Source organism: Antedon bifida, chromosome 11 (assembly GCF_963402885.1).
Source record: "Antedon bifida chromosome 11, ecAntBifi1.1, whole genome shotgun sequence".
Lineage (NCBI taxonomy): Eukaryota > Metazoa > Echinodermata > Crinoidea > Comatulida > Antedonidae > Antedon > Antedon bifida.
This window is the reverse complement of record NC_136236.1, coordinates 15,171,439-15,193,481: the sequence shown is the minus strand read 5'-3', so window position 1 is coordinate 15,193,481 and position 22,043 is coordinate 15,171,439. Positions and strand designations below refer to the sequence as shown.

Sequence of the window (22,043 nt, the reverse complement as noted above, 5' to 3'; positions counted from 1 at the left end):
AGGATAATAATATGGATTGAAAAGTGAAAATTGCCATGTTTTTACAACAGAAAGTGGTGAAGATGAGTGGTGTTGATGATGCGTATGAATAATGATACAAAGTTTAAAACCCAGTGTCCGGAACTATGTCCATATTAGAAGCCTGCGCATTTCTTTGTTCTAAATATATTACATTATTTATAGTTAATTTTACTTTTTCCAATTATTACGTACATTGATAAGCAATTTTTTAAATTTTGAATTATTAATTGCATAAAAGATTATTCTTTATTTTAAAACTTAATGATATTTGGAACTATATTTCAATCAGATGAAATATAGTTCATGAGTAATACGGTCCTAAGCTAAGCTAGGTCTCGTCAACCGCAGCTGAGCCACCCGTTGAGAGAGTCATTCGGCTCTGTGCAACAACTGAGTATTCGGTTGATGGTGGTAGGCCTAGGGTAAACACACCAATATTTTAGTCTTTTTAAGGCGTTATTTTAAACTTTCGAACACCATATGGATAGATAATGATTGAAGCAGAAGAAGATTTTTCGCCTCCTCCAGAGGCACCAGTTTTTGAGCCTACAGAGGAGGAATTTAGCGATCCGCTCGGCTATATTGCCAAGATTCGACCCATTGCATTGAAGACGGGAATTTGTAAAATCCGTCCTCCCTCGGTAAGACAAATGATTATTTTTGTCAGAAATACTAAGTTCCATTTGTTTACAAGTTTCGGCATGGGTACTTTATTTAATTACAAAGTCATTAAAGTAGATTTTGCCAATATTTGTCCACTTTTTATACTCTTCGTTGATAAATCTTATAAATGGCGACGAATTCCATTGTTTAATTTCACTGCTACATTTCGAGATAAGGAACTTTAAATTCAAAAATTTCATTGGTATTTTCATTTATTTCGTAGGCATCGCGGTTCAAACATAATAACACTATATTTTGCTTTATGCTAACAGGTATAAAGTTTTGATATTTATTTAAATTAACTGAAAATTTTAGCATTAAATGAAGGAGTTTTAAATATTATATGTTCCTCAGAAATAGTATGCCTGCCTGGTGTACATGCAAACCTCAATGTTGGCAATGGTGGACAAGTCACTCACAACATATGGATGAACAAATAATTAAACAAAAATTTAAAACAGGTCTAAAATGTATTCATATGAACAATATTTATATTAAGTTTATTAATTAATTATTATACAAATTGTTAAGTAAAATACAAAACTATTTGATTTACATTTTAAGGCTGAAAATGAAAAAAAACCACTAACTATTTAAACCAGAATTATTTTATCTTGTATAAATTTCCATTCCTTGCCTCATATAGTTCTTCCATTCATTGGTGTTAAATATTCTAAACAAAAACCATTTTAATAAATAATAATTTGATGATTAAAAACAAATGAAAATTCTAAATTTTAAACCAAGCCTATTGTAAGTTTGTGTCAGCCAAAGAATGCAATAACATTCAAAAGTAAATTCAATTGTTTATATCATTTTAAAATCAGTGTGTAGTCTAACACGGTCCATATTTTCAGATTATAGTACTTATAGTATATTAAATCAACACTTTTATTTAATGTTATTATTCTAAACAATATTGAAAACATAAATAGACTTTAGGCCGTGTACACATACACTCAAATTTGTGTTAAAAATTTATAAACAAAATGGCTGACTATTGGAGGTTTGCTGCTGTCCGTAATTCATTGATATTGTTCTACCCCACACATGTTTTCAGAAATAATTAACCAAATTATTATGTACTTATAATTGGTCATAATTATTATATTTCCATTTCATTTTTTGCAATTGACAAAATTATAAATAAGAATGACAAATGTATGTTCATTGAGGCTGACTTGTTTTGGGTTTACTAACGAAGTATAAGTCAAAAGTAAACAACAAAATGGTTACCCCGTTCCTCAACAAATTGAAACATAAAGAAAATATTAAAATTATTTTTATGATGAAAATACAGTAGAACCCCTCCTTTCAGGGGACACTCATGTTTAGGGGAACCCATGTTTAGGGGACATTCCTGCGAAACAATTACTGATGGGAAATATTATAGATTGTAACAGCAAAACGACGACTAACCAAACCAACTAAATTAAGGGGACACTTGGTTGGATCCCGAAGGTGTTCCCTTAATAAGGGTTCTACTGCATAGGTATGGCAATGACATTAAAATATATTTTGCATGGAATTAACAGGCTTGCAATTTCAAAATAAAAATTTATAAAAATGGTTTTTTTTAAATATTTATTTTGAGCACAATTGACTAAAATTTGCTTCAATTTATATTACTACTGTAGCATACCCAACTGTATACAGAAATGGCTCCCTACAAATTGCTGTTTATTGGTTTGTTGGTCGCTAGTCTTAATTATTAAAACAATTCTTCATGTTATAGATTAATCCTTGAATGTTATACCATAAGTTACAGCGAGATAGGCCTTAGACTAGGTATAGATTTATGTTTTTGGGTTTCGAGCATCAATATCATTATTGAAAATAACAATTTATTTTGCATGTGTATGGATTACATAATTATCAAGTGAAGCATTAACATAATGCACTAGTGTAGTGACAAATAAACGTAGGCGGGTCCAAACGTTCATTCCAACGTACAAACCAATGCGATATGGTGACATGGGATTTTATTTTGTGTTAGTACTTAATTTCTGATATACTAAGTGTAAAGCTGTGTCTACACTATTTATAAAAATAGTTTGACAAAAAAGTGTGATGTGCCCAAATATGGTAGTGATATGACATCACCATGTCCATATATAAGGACATCAAATTGTTTTGTCACATAAAGTTTGATAGTGTAGCCAAGGCTTTAATGATGTTTCTAATCTAAATCATTTTATATCAATTATTACCGAAAAATGTTTTTAATGTTTTTTGCAGAATTGGCAACCGCCATTTGCTGTTGACGTAGACTCTTTCAAGTTTTCGCCTCGAATTCAACGTCTTAATGAACTAGAGGTGAGGACTTTAATTAACCTGTTTATTTACTTTTCTCATGTGTTCAATTTAGCATACCATGGGACTAAGTGTCTACATTTTGATGAGATTGTCAAATCATGGAATAACATTTTTTAGTATGTTAATTGGTATCTCTGTATTCACAATTAAGAACTATAAGAAGATTACTTTAAATTCAAACGTAAAAGTTTCTACTGTGGTGTACAGTAACCAATTATTAAATGACTCAGCTGTTAAAAGGACCGCCCTATGAACTAGCTTCAATAGATAATGATTAATTGTCAAAATATTTGCTTGCTGTTTTTTTCTCCAAAGTTAAATTTTAGTATTAATAGTATTAAATGATTATTGAAATAAAATTGAAAAAAAATATAAATTGAAAAAAAGGATAAAAAAAATCATCCTAAAGAAGTAACACGGAGCTGTTTGCACACGGAACACATGGGAAAGGTCATAGGTTAATATATGAAGGATAAATTCTGCAATAAGGGAGTTCAGTATTTTTAACAGCTCACTATGTTGGTCGGTAAACTCTAACTCAAATTTTAGCACGCGACTGCAGCCATGTATATGGCCTTGTTATATGCAGTTTACACTGACTGCATTTTCTCTGGTATGAAATTAATATACTACTCGTAAGAAAAGATTGTATTTTGGAATATATTAGTAATGTGGCATTGTTTACACTGCTCACACAAGTACAGTAGTAGGCTGCTGTTCGACTTGACGATGTTATATTCCGCATCATTTATACCCGGGTACTAACATTTTTATGCGATTTACACTAATAATACAATTTCACGACCCAGGTTACATAATTCCAGATCATCTTTGTATTTTCATTGGCATCAAAGGGGTATCGGAGTTCCTTGGCCAATTTGATAAATGGTATAATCATTTAAAGTTCAATGACAATGGTCATAAACATGTCATAAATTAGGTGACTACATGTCATGTGACACATGACAATTACACACTTGTCACCTACTACACAATGTATACATCTACTTCAAGACATGCAGGAATTGATTTTCAACTAGACCAGTTGAAACCAAAGTTAGGTCTTTTCTTAGTGCACAATAGAACAGTTGGGGAACACCCACAGGTCTCAAAACAAAGAACAAAAAAAAAAAGGTGTATTTAACCACATACCAAAGTTCAAGATTGGTCAAACGAAAAACAACAAACACAACGAATGATAAGACAAAGAAAGGATAACATTTTTAAGAATTGTTAGAATGGAATAAGATTTTTTTTAGGCCATTCTTTAGTTTTTTCTGGTTTAAAATGATGTACATTACAGTACACATATTATTCCTAATCATTATTATATATTTGTTTCTTTTTTCAGGCTAAAACAAGAGTCAAACTCAACTACTTGGATGCTATAGCAAAGTTTTGGGAATTGCAGGTTTGTTTATAAATTATAGTATACAAAACGTGAATTTCTATTTGTTATTTTTATTAAACTAACCGTTTCACACCAATTACTAAAACATGATAAAAATATAAATTCACAGTGCATACTTTTTCTTTGCTTGTTAATATTGAGGTCAATAAATTATGAATTATGACTATAGTAGTAGGGTCAAAGTTCAAACTGTGGTCAGTAATTGTATGCTTTCTTAACTATGGAATTACTATGTGTTTGTGTATGCGATATTAACACATACATAAAGCTATTCATGAATATTAATTATTAGATTGAGGTCAAAGTAATTTTGAATTAAATTATAAGAAGTCAAATTTGGATCAAGGAGCTTATGAATATTATTATTAATGATTTCTCAAGGTCAAAGTTCTATAAAAAGGTCTCATTTGTGTGTTTTTTAACATATTACTGTAGTTTAAGGGATTATTTACAACCCAATCTCGGTCTTTTATAATTAATTACAATATTTCTATTCTATTTTTCCTTGGGTTTTTCAATTATATATAGTGAAATACTCGAACTATATTATTATTTTTTCTTTATTCTTTTTTTATTCCAGGGTGTTCGACTGCGGATTCCCAATGTTGGCGGCAAGACTGTTGATCTTTATAACTTACATAAGGTAATAATGATTGATTTTATATTCAACTTGACCTTTGTACTGCAATTACCTAAGATTTCAAATTGAAATACATGCCAGATTAATGACAAAATACGGAATGAAGATAAAGGCGTGAGTAATTCGGCCTTTAAATGAAAATGCCTATTAATAGGTCACCTTTCTGATTAAAATCTCCTCGCATATCCAACAATTAATTTATAGTTTTTCCAAAATGTTAATACCTAATGTGTTGCGTAACAGAATAGACTGTAATTTGAAATTGATTTTACAAAATGTATCCTTTAAATATTTGTATTTAAAATGAAATTATTTTTCTAAATTTGTAATATTCGGTTTTTATTTTTAATTGTGGCAGGTAGTAGAGGAGGAAGGCGGATATGACCTATGTCGCAAAGAGAGAAAATGGAACAAAGTGGCATCTCGGGTAAGTTCAACATACATCTTGACACAAATAATGCTTTCATATCTCCTCGGGAAAACTACACGCCCACCAGGATGCACACCAAACAAAACGCAGGTGTATTTAAGGGCTCTGTCTACACTATCAAACTTGATGTGACAAAAAATGTGATGTGCCCATACATGGACACGATGATGTCATATCACTACAATATTTGAGCAAACTTGTTTGAAAGTGTAGACAGAACTTAAGAGTGCCACCTTTTGATTCACCCTTTTTCTTTCAACAGTCCACATTTACTGTAGATATCCATATACTGTAGCTCCAATTTGTTTAGCCCTTAATTTATTCAAAGAAGATATTCATTCTTGAAGTTCAAATTGATAATAATGATGAATAATTTTCTCATTCGCATATCTAGCTTGGCTACGTCGTAGGTAAGAACTTTGGATCTCAACTGATGAAGCACTATGAGAAGATGCTATGGCCTCATGATGTGTTCATGGCAGGCGGCAGTATGCCCAGTACTCCACAACCAGTAAGTGACACTGAAGCAGCCTACTGGGCTGAACTACACATACCACAACTTTCTACTCCTTAAGGGTTCCTTTGTGTTGAGTGCTGCCACCAAAGGAGCCTGTTCGTCTGTCCACAACGACAGGCTGAATGGACCAGTACACTGGGGTAACCCTCTACTCTTTTGAAAGATGTACTGTGTTCTTTAAAGTGCACACGAGCCAGATGTGTACACTGGGCCTCCAGTTTTAAGTCCTTATCCGAGAAGACTTGTTCTACCACCAGAACAATAGTCGAGGAGTGACTTGAACCTGTGCCGATTGTATAGCTGTAGTTTGCAGCGGCACCCCTACCTTAACCGCTTGGCCACTCAACTCAAAACCTTTAGTGGCACTGTGACACTGAAGGGTTGTGGCTGCCTTCCAATCACAAGTTGTTGGGTTCAAATCCTTTTTCTGATCACCATTATTATGGGATGTATAGTAAGCAGTAGTGATGCTTTTAAACTTTGTAACATTTGTTTTTTTTTTGTCTTTTAATTGAAGGAATCAATTGAAGAAGAAACAAACATTAAGGATTCTAAGGAGTATGTTTCACACGGAATGTCATCTAGGGCTCCTATGAAATCAAATGGTTATATGCGTAGATATAAAAGAGCTGCTCCTGAGGTAAGAAGGGAACCTTTGTATCATAGGTAGCTTAGATATCTTAGTTCTACCTAGTTTATGTCTCTCACCCAAGCACCTGCTCTGTATAAAACTATAAGGCAAATTTACACTGACGAGCGGCAACGGTATTTAAAACATAGAATCTACATGCATACACAAAACATGGAGTGCACGGGCGGTTTCTGTTCAGGATAGATGCAGATTCTATGTGGAACAACTTGATTTTCTGCTTACCATTACCGCTCATGTGTAATGTAATCTCCTACCCTTAACTTTTTAGCACCAACTCCAAGCAATAGTGTCCAACCATATAATCCAACCCTGTATGGTTGCAAAACAAAAATGAAATAGAATGGAATTAAAAAATGAAATGTGCATTATATTTTTCATCTAGGGGTTTGAAAATCCAAGTGAAATTGAAATTGAAGCTAACCCAGAATTGAAGAAACTTAAACTTTATGGCGCAGGACCAAAATTCGAGGGTCTGGGACTTATACTAAAAGATGGTAAAGGTAAGGAAAATAAATAGAGCTTTTTTTTTGTGTCATATCAAGGTAAATTATTATTTATCCTGTCCTGTCATAAACAGGTACATGAAAATATTTGTTGATTTTATATAGAAATATATTTATAAGTAATAAGTAGAATTTAATTTGTTACTTTGATGAATTATAGGTCATACTTGTCTGAGCAAAAACATATTTGTTATAGAAACGTGACTTTATTTTTTGCTTTGTTTACAGAAGAAGTCAAGCCAGAACCAAAATTGGAAAGAGTAAAACGTGAAACCAAATCTCCAAGGAAAGACAACCAGCATTCTAGTAATACTCGTAATAAAACAGGCACATTTACTTCAAGCTTTGTAAGTGCAATTTTATTATATGCACTTTGGGCCTGTTGAGAAAAAATTTGAGGAAAATGATGTACTGTAGTTGGATTATACTGCGTTGTTAAATCAATAATGCTACTTCCCAACATGCAATATGCAAGCTCCATCCACTTTGTAAACAAATCCATCATTATTGTGTCCAAATTTGAACTAAATTAGGGGGTGGTTTATTCTTGAGCATGGGGTTATACTCCATCATAAATGATTTTAGACTTGAGGAATATGTATGTATGCAATTTTAGATCTCTGCCAAGCCTTTTTATTTTCGTTCATCAATGATAAAATGGAGAAAAGTTTATAATGTTAAATTTTTTGTTATAGATTGAAACACTTGTCTGCCACATCTGTAGTCAAGGAGACAAAGAAGATTGTTTGTTGCTATGCGAAGGTTGCGATGATAGTTTCCATACGTTCTGTCTCGTACCACCACTCGCGGAAGTGCCAAAGGGTGACTGGCGATGTCCAAAGTGCGTTCTAAAGGAGGTGAAGAAACCGCTGAATCCATTCGGGTTTGAGCAAGCATCAAGGCTTTACACATTGCAGTCGTTTGGGGAGATGGCTGATCAGTTTAAATCTGATTACTTTAATATGCCAGTACATGTAAGTTGTCAATTTTAAACTATATTTAAAAAATACATACGCTGTGTCATACTGTTAACATGTAAATGTATGGGAATAACCTGTGACTTACAGACTAACTGGGCTAAATTGCGCACAGGTGTGGACGGCTTTCTTCTTTCTTCTCCCATAAGGGTGTCAAGTGCTTCCACCAAACGGCGCCTGTTTGTCTGTCCATAACGACAGGGGCTGAAAGGACAAGTACACCGGGGTAACCCCCTACTCTTCCGAAGGATGAACTGGGTTCTTTAGAGTGCATGTGAGCCAGATGTGTACACTGGACCTGCAGTTTTAGATTGTTATTTGAAAAAACTTCTTCAATGATTGACTTGAACTGTGCTGATTGTATAGATGGTTCACTGCGCCCCTGTCTTAACCGCTTGGCTACTACCACCAAAGCAATGATTGACTTGAACTGTGCTGATTGTATAGATGGTTCAAGGCGCCCCTGTCTTAACCGCTTGGCTACTACCACCAAAGCAATGATTGACTTGAACTGTGCTGATTGTATAGATGGTTCAAGGCGCCCCTGTCTTAACCGCTTGGCTACTACCACCAAAGCAATGATTGACTTGAACTGTGCTGATTGTATAGATGGTTCAAGGCGCCCCTGTCTTAACCGCTTGGCTACTACCACCAAAGCAATGATTGACTTGAACTGTGCTGATTGTGTAGATGGTTCACGGCGCCCCTGTCTTAACCGCTTGGCTACTACCACCAAAGCAATGATTGACTTGAACTGTGCTGATTGTATAGATGGTTCACGGCACCCCTGTCTTAACCGCTTGGCTACTACCACCAAAGCAATGATTGACTTGAACTGTGCTGATTGTATAGATGGTTCAAGGCGCCCCTGTCTTAACCGCTTGGCTACTACCACCAAAGCAATAATTGACTTGAACTGTGCTGATTGTATAGATGGTTCACGGCTCCCCTGTCTTAACCGCTTGGCTACTCGACTCTTTGTCTTGACTGTAATCAATTTATATTAAGATGATTAAACTGTAGTGTATTTTAATTTCTTGTGTACTGACTTTTTAAGATGGTACCACCAGAGATGGTTGAGAAGGAATTCTGGCGACTTGTCACGTCTATTGATGAAGATGTCACCGTGATGTATGGAGCCGACATCCATTCCTTGGACCACGGCAGTGGTTTTCCAACCAAAGACAACGAGGCCATCGTCCAAGATGATGAGGTAAGATTAAGGGTCAAGTTGCTGATTAGCCTGATGGTTTTGGTCATTTGTTTACCAAGACCTTGTAATTTGGGTTGTCTATGAAAAAGAAATATTTAAGGTAACAATAACTTTTTAAGTAATCCTGAAACGTAATCAAACAAACGGACACACATGATCGACTAATAACCTCCTTGGCGGAGGTAATTATGTATTCATTGATCATATCTTAAATCCAAATATATATTTCAATCAATCAATCTATGATCAAAAGTTCAACTTCCAAAACACTACCCCACAAGCTCTCAGTTTGGACCAACTTCCTCATTCCATCCGTTACACTCCATCCCATTTCGCTTATTTCAATAGTTATTCTTTTCATGTTGTGTTGTGAGACTCTGGTAAAAGTGCTTCATAAATGTTCGATATTATTATTGGGTTTTAAGAGACTGCAACCATTCTTTTACAGGACTACATCACTGCTGGATGGAATCTCAATAATCTACCAGTTCTAGATGCCTCTGTGCTGTGCCACATCAGTTCTGACATCTCTGGCATGAAGATTCCTTGGATGTACGTTGGCATGTGCTTTTCCTCTTTCTGCTGGCATACAGAAGATCATTGGAGTTACTCTATCAACTATCTTCACTGGTGAGTGCAATTATGTTCTGTTCGATCAAAATCTTCAAGTTACTCGAATTGTAGTGGAGCTGTAGCTTGGTGGTTAACATGCTTGCCTTCCAATCCCAAGGTCCAATCCTGACCTAGTGCCAGGGTTGTAACTCACGACTCTTTCAACTCCACTCCCTAAGCGTCATATGAGACTTAGTTTAGAAGCACGATAAATTATAAATTATAAAATAGTTTATGCATCCTGTAATTGGCGAGTTTGGGCTCGCTTTTGAATTCACCCGTTTAACCTTCTTGCATGTTAAATTTCTTTAAGGGGAGAACCAAAAACGTGGTATGGAGTACCTGGTAGTTACGCTGAAGACTTTGAAGCTGTCATGAAGAGCAACGCACCAGAACTCTTTGAAGCTCAACCAGATTTACTACATCAACTGGTCACCATAATCTCTCCCACTGTACTCCGCAAGAATAATGTACCGGTACGTTGTCTGCTATGTTTAGCCCATATTTAGTTCTAACTTCCAATCGATACATAAGCAGTTTTGTTAGTGGTACCAAGTTAATTTTCTATCCAAGTAAAAATTACTGTTAGATCTGGCCTGTGTTCAGTCTTTTCCAGTTAATCATTATTTCAATTTTGTTTGTAGGTGTTTCGTACAAACCAGTGTGCAGGCGAATTCATTGTAACATTCCCAAGATCTTATCACAGTGGCTTCAACCAAGGTTACAACTTTGCTGAGGCTGTCAATTTCTGTCCAAATGATTGGGTAAGCATGAACATGTGACTGTTAAAGGTCAATATCAAAGTTCAAAAACATTGGAAAAACTCACCTCAATTCTTTAGTTACAGAAATCTCCAATTCAAGTGATTAGATGCAAACAATTGTTCAGCTGTTTTAAATTAATTTTTTTTCTTCAGCTTCCTATGGGTCGTCTTTGTGTTGAAAACTACCGCAACCTGCATCGTTTCTGTGTCTTTTCGCATGAAGAGTTAGTCTGCAAGATGGCAGCAGATCCAGAGAGTCTTGATCTGAACATGGCAGCAGCAGTCCACAAAGAGATGCTCTTGATGGTTGAACAAGAAAAGAAGCTTCGCAAGAAATTACTAGAGAGGGTAATTAATTCTTCATAAAATATAATTGCAATAAAAAATCCAGTTTAATCCAACTGCAAACCAATCATTGATCTGAATTTCTATTCTATAAAAGTTTTTATATGGTGCCCTACAAAGAAGTAAGTAAAACATGTAAAATGGCCATCACTAAGTAGAAATATTTTATTTTCGATTACCTAGTGACTAGTTATGCTAATTCACTGTGCAAATGTAGAGACATTAGGATGGGCTTCCTCACTTGGTTCCTTCACAGTTTGATGTCTAAACAATGGCCAAATATAAATCGACCCTAGGTCGTTCCAAATCGTAAGATTGCTAATAACATTGATTAATAATCTTGAATCTTGTCGTGATCTTGTAGGGAACGATTGAAGCTGAACGCGAGGCGTTTGAGTTGCTACCAGATGATGAAAGGCAGTGTGAACATTGTAAGACAACCTGTTTCTTGTCGGCTGTCACATGCTATTGTTCTGATAATAAACTTGTCTGTATTCATCACGTTGATAAGCTCTGTTCCTGTCATCCGTCAAAGCATTGTTTAAGGTAAATGTAAATTGTAAGCCCTATTGTTTTGATTGTTACATTGTAGAATACTATATTTTCCCTTGGTTTACAAGACGGAACCAGATGAATAACTATGTTTAGCTAATGTGTTGCTTTCCTATACCAGATTCACGTTTTGTTCACTACTACTATAAAAGTATAATATAGCATACAATACTTGATTGTGTTTATTTTGCGATAGGTATCGATACACACTTGATGAGTTACCAGGTATGCTACACAGGCTGAAGATGAGAGCAGAATCATTTGATAACTGGGCTAACAAAGTGAAGAGCTCACTCAATGCAACCAAAGACTGTAAACTAGGTATCTATCTGCTTCTTTATCTTGTTTGAAGGTTTGCATGGTAAAATAATGTAGCAACTCAAATGGCAAAGCGAATAATGCAAGGGTGCTGTTTACCGTACCTAAAGAGCCAACAATATCGGAATACGTTCGAGACCGCTCCTAGTTTTGGTGATGGAACAAGTCTTCTCTTCTACCCCGGTGAACTGGTTCACAAAATAGTGTCGGACAGACACTGTCTGTATCAGGAGGATTACCATCTATCTGATAGGACAGTGATTAATTTGCTATTGGTAATCTTTGGTCACATGTGCCTAAAGACATAAAATAAATATGTTGATATAAAGTTTGTGTTACACCACGTAAATAGTTCTGGAAAGAACTGTAAAGTTTCTCAACGTTTCGATCAATGTACCGCAAACTTTCAATCAACATATGCTTCTCTGGTATACCGCAAACTTTATATCTCATAAGGATATTTATTCGATTATGAATGTTGGATATTTTTATGAATTAATAAATGTGCTGGTCTATTTAAAGAGATATATGTATTGGGAAATCATAGAATAAAGTATAATAGTATAGTAACTTAATTCACAAATTGTTTTTCCTTTTTAATTTAGAAATATCTGACCTGCGAGAGATGATTTCTGAAGCAGATGAGAAGAAGTTTCCAGACAATGATCTTCTGCAGCAACTTGTCACAGCCATCGCGGATGCAGAGAAATGCAGAGCAGTCGCCCATCAGCTTGTCAGCAAAAAACACAGAACTAGGTACAGTAGAACCCTCCTTTTGGACACACCTGTTTAGGAGACACCCCTGTTTTGAACAGCCATGTCTTTTTACCTCTTCAAAAATATTAAAATACTGACTACGCATTGAAAAACAAAAAACAGAACACATTAACATATGCAAAAGATGTTATGTTATGTGTTTGCCGACAGATAAAGTATGATCGTTTTGCTGATTGCTGTGCACGATACATGTGAGTGTCAATTCCGGGGCCAACTAGACTAGTGGGAGGCGCCATTTAATTATGAATTTTATGTGCGAGAGGACCATTTCCTACCATCTAGGGTGTCATGTACCTAAATTCACTTCGCCCCTGACTAGTGGTAGAGTTACATTTCCTTTAACTCAATCAAAAGGCCCATGTGGAAAACATAATGTCTATCTTGTTTTCAGAAACCGCAACTCTGGTGAATGTAAATACAATTCTCGTCTGACACTAGAGGAGCTTCAGTGTTTTACAGACCAGGTGAACAATCTACCATGTGAGATCAAAGAGGCTGAAATTATCCAGGTAAGAGACTACTGATATAATTGTTGACATTTTTGTTTATCTGGCATAACACCATCTTAACTTCAACTGTTTATTGTCAAACAAAAAAAACATAGAACTTCTTTATGATGTATGTACTTTTAGGTTGGTGGTCTTTATATCCCAGAGTGGGGTTAAAACTAAATCAGTACATTATTTGTTGTTCATTAAAACTATCATAAAACTTGAAATTTATTGCAATTTTTATATCTTTATAGTAGTTTTTTATAATTGAATGTATATGATGTATTTCTGTACTGTATGTATTGTATTGTTGAGTACCCCAATGATCAGTTTTGCTGGATGGGCTACCCTCATGAAACATGGTTCCATAAAAAAATAATAAAATCATGAAAATCTCTTTTGTAGAATTTATTGGATAAAGTAGAATCGTTTCAAGCTGAAGCACAAGATGCTCTTGCCGATGACAGTCCAGACTCGGAGAAGTTGAAGAGGTTGTTGGAAATTGGCGTGGAACTTGACGTTGAACTGCCTGAAATGCCAAAACTGAAACAAGTGCGTAATGCTATGAGCACTCACTGACTAAACCCATAGCTTATGGGGGCAACTGAGCATGGTCCAAAGGGGAAAAAGGGCATTAAAATATGTCGAAAGAGGCCACTTAGAGTCCCTAAACCAAGGGCATTAGGCCTCTGCGTTACAGTACTGCTATCTGTTCTTGAGTGGAGTCAACAATCCTTTTGTCAATTTTCCTTATGATTTTTTTCCCCTTATTATTACTTTTTTTCCTGATACTACTCCGGATGTAGGTGTCCAAGCCCACATCATCAAAAGAAAGAATCATTTAAGAATTTAATAAGAATACATTTTCTTGTGTCTTTTAGGAGCTACAGCAAGCACGGTGGTTAGATGATGTAAGAAGCAGTCTATCTGTTCCTGATAACATAACGCTGGATACGCTACGTATGCTGATAGACTCTGGGGTGAGTCTTGCTCCTCACCAAGCCATCGAGAAGGCAATGGCTGAACTGCAAGAACTTTTGACCGTCAGTGAGAGATGGGAGGAGAAAGCTAATATATGTCTACAAGCAAAGTAAATATTTTTAGAATCATTGGCCATGTTTGTCTCTTGAAATAATTAGATTTATCAATAAATTTAAGAGAGTAAACGAATGAAAATAGAAGTAAACAAATTTTAATTTTCAAACTAAACAAAATGAGAAGAAATGTAGATGAAGATAAAATGATGATCTAAACTTGCTATGTTTATATTTATTTTAAAACTACTTTGATTACAGGCCACGCCATACTGTCGCTACTGTGGAAGCAATAATCATTGAAGCGAAGCACATTCCAGCTTATCTACCCAATGTTCTTAATTTAAAAGATGCCATGAAGAAGGCTAAGGAGTGGTCTAGGAAAGTTGAAAAAATTCAGGTTAGTCAAATCCTATTGGTAATATGAACACTGATTGCGTGTAAAGGTGCGCTTATGTTGACACAGAACTCAACTAAAAGGCTCGGTGCGAGAAAGCACTTATGTCGACTTTCTAGCAATTGAACAGAACTGTCGTACGCTTAAACTGTAACTAATCGTAATGTGTGCATTAGTTATAAGAAGCAGTATAGATTGCGTGTAAAGGTGCGCTTATGTCGAAACAGAACTCAACTAAAAGGAACTGTACTAGTCGTAATGTGTGCATTAGTTATAAGAATCAGTATGCGCTAGTGCTTTTATGGAAACATTGGGTTGATCTGTACTGATTGCAGTTACCCTTACTGTACGCGTGACACGATTCAAAGTTTTCATTTGTGCTCAGTAACTTTCAGTTCTGAAAAAAATATAACATGGGCAACTTAAAGACATTTTTGTGTGCCTGTCTTTTAACTACCCTTTTTAAATGGTGATTTCCACTGTTGATATTTGGTTAAATCTTTCAACAGAATGGTGAGCACTTTCCATATGTTGATGTTCTGGAAAGTATGGTATTAAAAGGCCGTCCAATCCCTGTACGCCTCGAGCAAATGCCTCAAGTTGAATCACAGGTCTCATCAGCAAGGGCATGGAAAGAAAGAACTTCGAGAACGTTCCTGAAAAAGAATTCATCGTATGGTTTGTTGGAGGTGCTGATGCCCAGAACTGACATTGGCAATCTGCAGTCAAACAAGAGCCGCAAGAAGAAGCTTAAGGAAATGGAGAAGCAAAGAGAAACGGAAAGAGATTCCATTGTTGAAGGAAAATCAGAAGAAAGTCGAGATCCTGCTGTATTTGTAAGTTACATTAACCCACCATATTTCATTTATTATGAACTAATCGAGAGCTTTCGATTTGTATTCACCTAGGATCTAGAAACTAGTTATGTCATTTCATGATCGATTGTGGTTTGGTTTCTCACTCTATTCCTGGATGAATTCTAAGTCCAGGTTAAAACACAGAATGTGCAGGTTTTGGGTTATTACAATTGAGAACCTCCCTAATAATACCAACTAGATGGCATGCTCACTTCCCTCATGTATCGTCTGATAATTTGTGTTAATAGTTTACCATTACGATGTTGTACTCGAGCTGTGTACCAAAATTTAGAAATTAATGATAATTATTGTAAACGGAGATAGCCAGAGCAAAGCATCCTTATATTATTGTGCGTGGGTATGTTTCAGCATCGACAACTTCATTTTAATCGTCAATAATTAATTATCTAACTCAACATAATTATTATACCGGTTTTTATTAGGCTTTAAAAATCAGATCAAAAGTATATGCCAACTTTCTATACTGTTGAGTAAAAATTCCGAAAGGCGAATTACCGAATTTTTCTTACGTAAATTTATATATAGATACAAAATTTCTGTAAGTTAGGTAAGTGTTGTTCAGTCAGGAAAAATGTGTGCACTGCATATTGTGTTCAATACTTAACATTGATGTTTATTTTTTTCTGAAATAGGTTGCGCAATATAAAGAAGAGGAAGCAAAAGAACTTGATTCAATGAGAAACCTAAGAGATAAAAACCTTCGCAAACAACAACTGGAAGAGGAAAATAAAGAACAGGGAAAATACTGCATTTGTAGGAAAGGAGTCGCAGGTTTTATGTTGCAATGCGAACTGTGTAAAGACTGGTTTCATAGCACTTGTGTTCCAATGCCCAAGAATAATACTAACAAAGCTAAGGTTGTAACAGCTGGTAACTCAAATTTGTTATCAGCAAGAGATATGAAGTTTCTCTGCCCTCTTTGCCACAGATCTCGCCGGCCTAGACTTGAGATGATTCTATCGTTACTTGTATCACTACAGAAATTACCAGTTAGGATGCCAGATGGCGAGGCACTGCAGTGTCTGACAGAAAGAGCTATGAGTTGGCAGGACAGAGCTCGACAGGCTCTTGCAACTGATGAACTTGCGGCAGCTCTTGCAAAGCTTTCAGTCCATAAGCAGAAGATGGATGAACAGGCTGCAAGAGAAAAAACTGATAGAATTATTTCAGAAGAAATTCAAAAGGCTTCTAACAATCAGGAGCTCCAAGAGCACAGTCAGAATATAAATCCAAATGCATTTAATCGAGAGAACGCAAGTGACATTCATAAAACATCGATTCTACATGGCATGCCACCTGTACCAACAAAACTAGATGTAACTGATAATGACTCTAAAGATGGAGAAGTTCTAACAACTTTAAATGATAGTTCTTCCGATGATCCATCACATTCTACTGTTGTCCAGGAATCTGAGCACACATATAGTGCTGCTTCAAAAAGTACCCCACAGTTGGTGCCCCCTAAGAAGCACCCACGCAAGTCACCTCATGTTCAGAGGCCTACAGATACACCATTTCTTGAGCTGTCCGAGATGACCAGGGCACGTTTGGAAGAACTTAAAATGGAAGGAGAACTTTTAGAGGTGTCTCTTGATGAAACACAACATATCTGGAGGATTCTTCAAGCGAGTCAACAGACTAGAGAAGAACGCATAATTGAACATTTTGTAGAGGTAAACATTCAAGATTAGTTACTACCTGTGATTTAGTGACATTACTAAATTTTCCAACACTACGAACACCAACATAAAACTACAAATTCTAATATAACACTACAAAACAAGCGCTACAAACACAAACATAAACACTATACAACACCCAACATAAACACTATACAACACCCAACATAAACACTATACAACACCCAACATAAACACTATACAACACCCAACATAAACACACTATACACCAATGTATACACTACTAACACCAAAACTGCAATTATATTATTATTTTCTATTGTTTTTATTAGCAAATTCCTGAAGACTTCTTTGATAAACAACCTAGGATTAAACAAGAACTAATGAAAGACAAAAAGAAGTTTAAGAAAAGGAAGAAAGATGGAGAAGAAGTCAGTGATGATGATCATGAAAATATCAAACCAGAGAAAAAGAAGAAAAAGAAAAACAAGGATAAAGATAAAGAAAAGAAAAAGGAAGAAATTAAAGATGGAATAAATAAGGAAATAAAGGATGGTAAAGAAAAGAAGAAAAAAATAAAGAAGAAAAACAAAGGTTAGCTAATTACGTTGATTCCCTTTTATTTTCAAGAGATGGTTTGGAAAGTCTAAAAATATCTTAATTGTTAAGTGATTATCCCTCCCCCAGGGTTGTTCCTGTGTTAAGCTCTTTCTACACTATTAAACTAGTTTGACCAAAAAAAAAGCGATATGCCCAAATATGGAAGTGATATGATATCATCGTGTCGATATATGGGCACATAACTTTTTTTTTTCACATTAAGTTTGATAGTGTATGCAGAGCTTAAAAGAATTGTAAAAAGGCAGTAATTTCAACAAAACAATATGTACTTACTTATTATTTACAGACAAAGATGGTACGAAGATCAAGAATCGAACTGACAAGGATAAAGACCAGGTAATTGTTGTCGATGGAGACGATGATGACGAGGATGAAATCTGTTCTGCTAAATACTGCATACGACCTCTGGGTGATGATATCAACTGGATTCAATGCGACAAGTGTGAACAATGGTATCATCTACTTTGCATAGGTAAGCAAACTAATATGCTTCTGTTTTTTACTATTGAGATTGAATGTAAAGTCAGTCTACACTATCAAACTTTAAAGTACAGCTATTAATTGCTTCGTTCCCATATGTAACCTTTGGTAGCGTGGAACATTGTTTTTAGATCGCAAACCCACAAAGTATTGTCTTTTGATCGTTACCACGGGAAGGTATTGTTTTTGGATCGCGATTCTACAAGAGGCTTTGTTTTGTTATGTATCCGAAGGGAGGGTGTTAAATATACACCATTGTTACCAGCTATCAAAAGAGAACAATACTAGTATAATAACCCACCTTGGATCGACGAATTCTACCCCTACAATTATGCCCGAGTAGGCCTGCCTAGCCACAGGCCTTGGCTAGGCACAGAGCCTAGAGATTGTTGATATTAAGTATGCTTCGTTTCCATTTCATTGTATGGAAGTTTCTCTAGAAAACTTGATTTATACCAATACGAACGAATCGGCCAACACTGCTAAAATAATACATTCGTTGAATAAAATCCAATAACCCATGACCCACATTACAGAGCGCATAGACTGGGAGCGAAAAAACACATGGAACATCGGTGCAAATCAAACATACTGATACGTGTTACTTGTCTGGCGATACAAATTGAATGAAAAAAAGTTGGCCCACTTCATTGTGGTTCACCGGCTGCATAGTGGGATGTTGTCAAATTTAATTTGATTAATTCACAATGTTGCCGTATAATATTTTTATTGCATACATTCTGATGTATTTCATAGGTTTCATTTACATTAGGCCTACTATCTAGTACTACTGCATTCTAGATACTCTGTACGAACTCACGAACTCACTGTGCCCATATATGGACAGGATGTCATATCATTACCATATTTGAGCGTATTACTACCATATTTGGGCACATCACATCACTAGTTTGATAGTGTAGACAGAGCTTTACGATGCATTTTATACATATGAGTTTTGATGTCAAATTATGAGATATATATCGCACTGGCTACAATTTCCTCGGCCCAACCAATACCTGTCCAGTAGAACTTACCACGGTCTTGGTAAAAATGTTGAAAACATCGGTGTAAAAAGTTTATTGAAAAATAATTATTTTGGAAAATCTTTGTTACAGGAATGAAAGAGGAGCCTCCTGATGATGAAGAATATGCTTGTGTTAAATGTGTCAGAAAGCAGAACAAGAGTTTCCGCAAAAGCATCAGCGTCTCTTCATCAACATCACCAAGAGCTCCTTCTCCAGTTACATCCCTCAAACTTGAGAAAGACCCCAGTGATAATGATGACGAAGAAGGTGATCATTTACATATTGATACAGGTGTAATTGGCACTGCACTTGAAGTCGATGAGTTTGTTTCAGTTGTTTCGACCCCAGCTGAGAATTCTCCCGTGTCACAATTAGTTGCTGAGGAACAGGAAGAAGTCACAATGGAAGTGGATGGAGTGGATACAAGTTCTTCAAGTGATAGTGATGATGACATGAACAATAGTAGCATTAATGACATACCAAAGGAAGTAGACAATAAGATCATCAATGAGCAGAATATTCAGATTGACAATGGTGGAGAACTAATAACAAAGAGCATTCAGGACATTGAAATTGATTATTCACATACTGAATCAGAATCAACTGACAATCCAGTGCAGGTTGAGATTGCCACATCATCTACAGCAACAGATTACCCTTCCAAATATGGAGATAAAGAACATAACAATCATTCAAAAGCGGTAGAAGAGTGTGTTACTGGTTCTGATCCTGTGGCAGAACTGGCAACCTCTAATTCTGTGTCAGAAATTATTGATCTACAAACTGAAATTAAAAACAATGTTTCTAATAATCTTGTGCAGGAAGAATCAACAGAGAGAGAAGAGCAAATGCTGCCGGAGGACGTAGTCGGCAGCTGTATTCCAGAAGAAAATACTACTGTAGCGAGTACAAGCACAGAAGTGGAGAGTACTGACAAAGAATTGGAATGTACAAGCACAGAAGTGGAGAGTACTTACAAAGAAACAGACCATACAAACAATGAGGTTATGGAAGTGGCGAGTACTGACAAAGAAGTGGAGAGTACAAATAATGAGATTAAGTGTACAGTCGGGGAAGTGGTTTGTACTGACAAAGAAATAAAGTGTACAAGCATAGAAGTGGAGAGTACTGCCAAAGAAGTGGAGAGTTCAAATAATGAGATTAAGTCTACAATCAGGGAAGTGGTGAGTTCTGAAAAAGAATTGGAATGTACAAGTACAGAAGTGGAGAGTACCGAAAAACAAGTGGAGAGCATGGAAGTGGAGAACACCAACCAAGAAATGGAATGTACAAATAATGATTTAAAGATTACAATACTACAAAGCTCGTCAGAGACAATAACAAGTTCAGAAATTGTAAATGAACTTGGATAAATATTGAAATGTCCAAGAAAGGCATTTAGGTTAGCAAGCGGTAGCCTGATTTTGATACCAAACTGCAATGAGTTAGTTGTAAAGTTTAATACAGCACGATAGAAGAAGTGTAATTATAATACATATATGGTTAATTTAGGTCTGTTGAAACTAACAATCTGTAAATGCTAGTGATTTAAGAGAAAATTAAACTAGGGTTATATTGATTCAACCCACTTTTACTTTGATTCAACTGACGCATATAAAAAGGTCTTATTTTTCTTATTTGATATTATTACTATTAATTATTAGATTTAAACATTGTTAAAGTTGTCTTTATACCCGATTCACACGTACATAAATCTAAAAAATGTATCAAATTGTTATCTTGGTATGAAAGCATACAACGCAGAGGTCTGTGCGCCGATCTTTCTAATAAGTTTCAACACTGCGTTTACATTACACATGTGAATCGGGTATTATTACTACACTTGTTATTTCCCAGTCATTGTACACTATTACCTATTATTGTGGTTTTCACTCGTTTGCTTACAGTTGGATTGTTGTAAAGAAAGTTTTTTTTATTTGAGTGAGCACTAGTGAGCTTACGATTTGCGACAACTTCAGATCTCTGACGTCATGTTGGTGTATGGTCGTCAAGACAACTTTGAAAAAATGACATAAATAATTTACATACTGTTAGGTCATAGGTTGACTTCCTGTTATGGTAAATTGTTCAACTCAACAGAAACCAATATATAGAAAAAAATTAATAAGTTTTTAGTTTATTTTGGGATGAAATTTGTGTTTGTTTGAAGGAAATATAGATGCATTTGTATTTCAAGTTATGATTTTTTGAGGAATAAATAATTATTATAGTTGGAGTTTAATTTAAATTTTCTCACCTGTATGTAAATATACAAGTAATCTCAATTGCCATTGGTTGGTGGCAACGTTAATTAACATATGTTTATTCTGTACCTTGAGTTATTTACAATTTACCACTAAAATGCAATTGCTTATTATGTTATTACAGATTTTTTTCATGTATTATAAAGTAAAATTTAAATTCAATTTCAATAGATTCATAATATCCATTTATCTATTTATCAACACGGCCTACAAGGGCGCCACTGTAGTTTTTATACATCATCCCAAAGCTAAAATAATTGTTTTTACTATGATTTAGAATAAGTAAACAAGCTGTACTATTTTACCGCAACTAGTTAATATGTTAATTGGCTATCAATTTATCAGATAAGAGTAAGCAATAGACTTCTTTATTTGTTTCTTAAACTGTGTTCATGGAATAGAAATGTAAAACCATGTACGTGATTAAATATAAAAAGATAGTGAATTTGAATTTTGTTGTTACAGTGTTAGTCGAGGATCGGATGTTGCTGACCTCTAGG

General features: G+C 35.3%; 1 protein-coding gene across 1 annotated transcript; it reads left to right on the top strand.

The window, feature by feature from the left end:
* The first annotated feature begins 405 nt into the window (after positions 1-405).
* LOC144856059 (lysine-specific demethylase 5A-like) lies at positions 406-21,988 on the top strand. The gene is made up of 27 exons (XM_078714034.1): positions 406-662; positions 2,923-3,000; positions 4,352-4,411; positions 4,992-5,054; positions 5,410-5,478; positions 5,876-5,992; positions 6,516-6,638; positions 7,033-7,150; positions 7,382-7,500; positions 7,849-8,127; positions 9,188-9,343; positions 9,792-9,973; positions 10,269-10,431; positions 10,600-10,719; positions 10,872-11,066; positions 11,428-11,609; positions 11,812-11,936; positions 12,539-12,689; positions 13,102-13,219; positions 13,607-13,753; positions 14,083-14,291; positions 14,497-14,635; positions 15,142-15,468; positions 16,143-17,183; positions 17,483-17,744; positions 18,058-18,243; positions 19,370-21,988. The coding sequence occupies exons 1-27, from the start codon at positions 513-515 to the stop codon at positions 20,650-20,652; spliced, it is 6,162 nt and encodes a 2,053-aa protein (XP_078570160.1). The 5' UTR covers positions 406-512; the 3' UTR covers positions 20,653-21,988.
* Positions 21,989-22,043: the final 55 nt, after the last annotated feature.

Excerpts from the sequence above, each read along its gene's own strand:
- LOC144856059 (XM_078714034.1), top strand. The coding sequence starts at position 513 with ATGATTGAAGCAGAAGAAGATTTTTCGCCTCCTCCAGAGGCACCAGTT. Across the intron at positions 7,501-7,848 it reads GCACATTTACTTCAAGCTTT|ATTGAAACACTTGTCTGCCA; the intron begins GTAAGTGCAATT and ends TTTTTGTTATAG. Across the intron at positions 11,610-11,811 it reads CCGTCAAAGCATTGTTTAAG|GTATCGATACACACTTGATG; the intron begins GTAAATGTAAAT and ends ATTTTGCGATAG.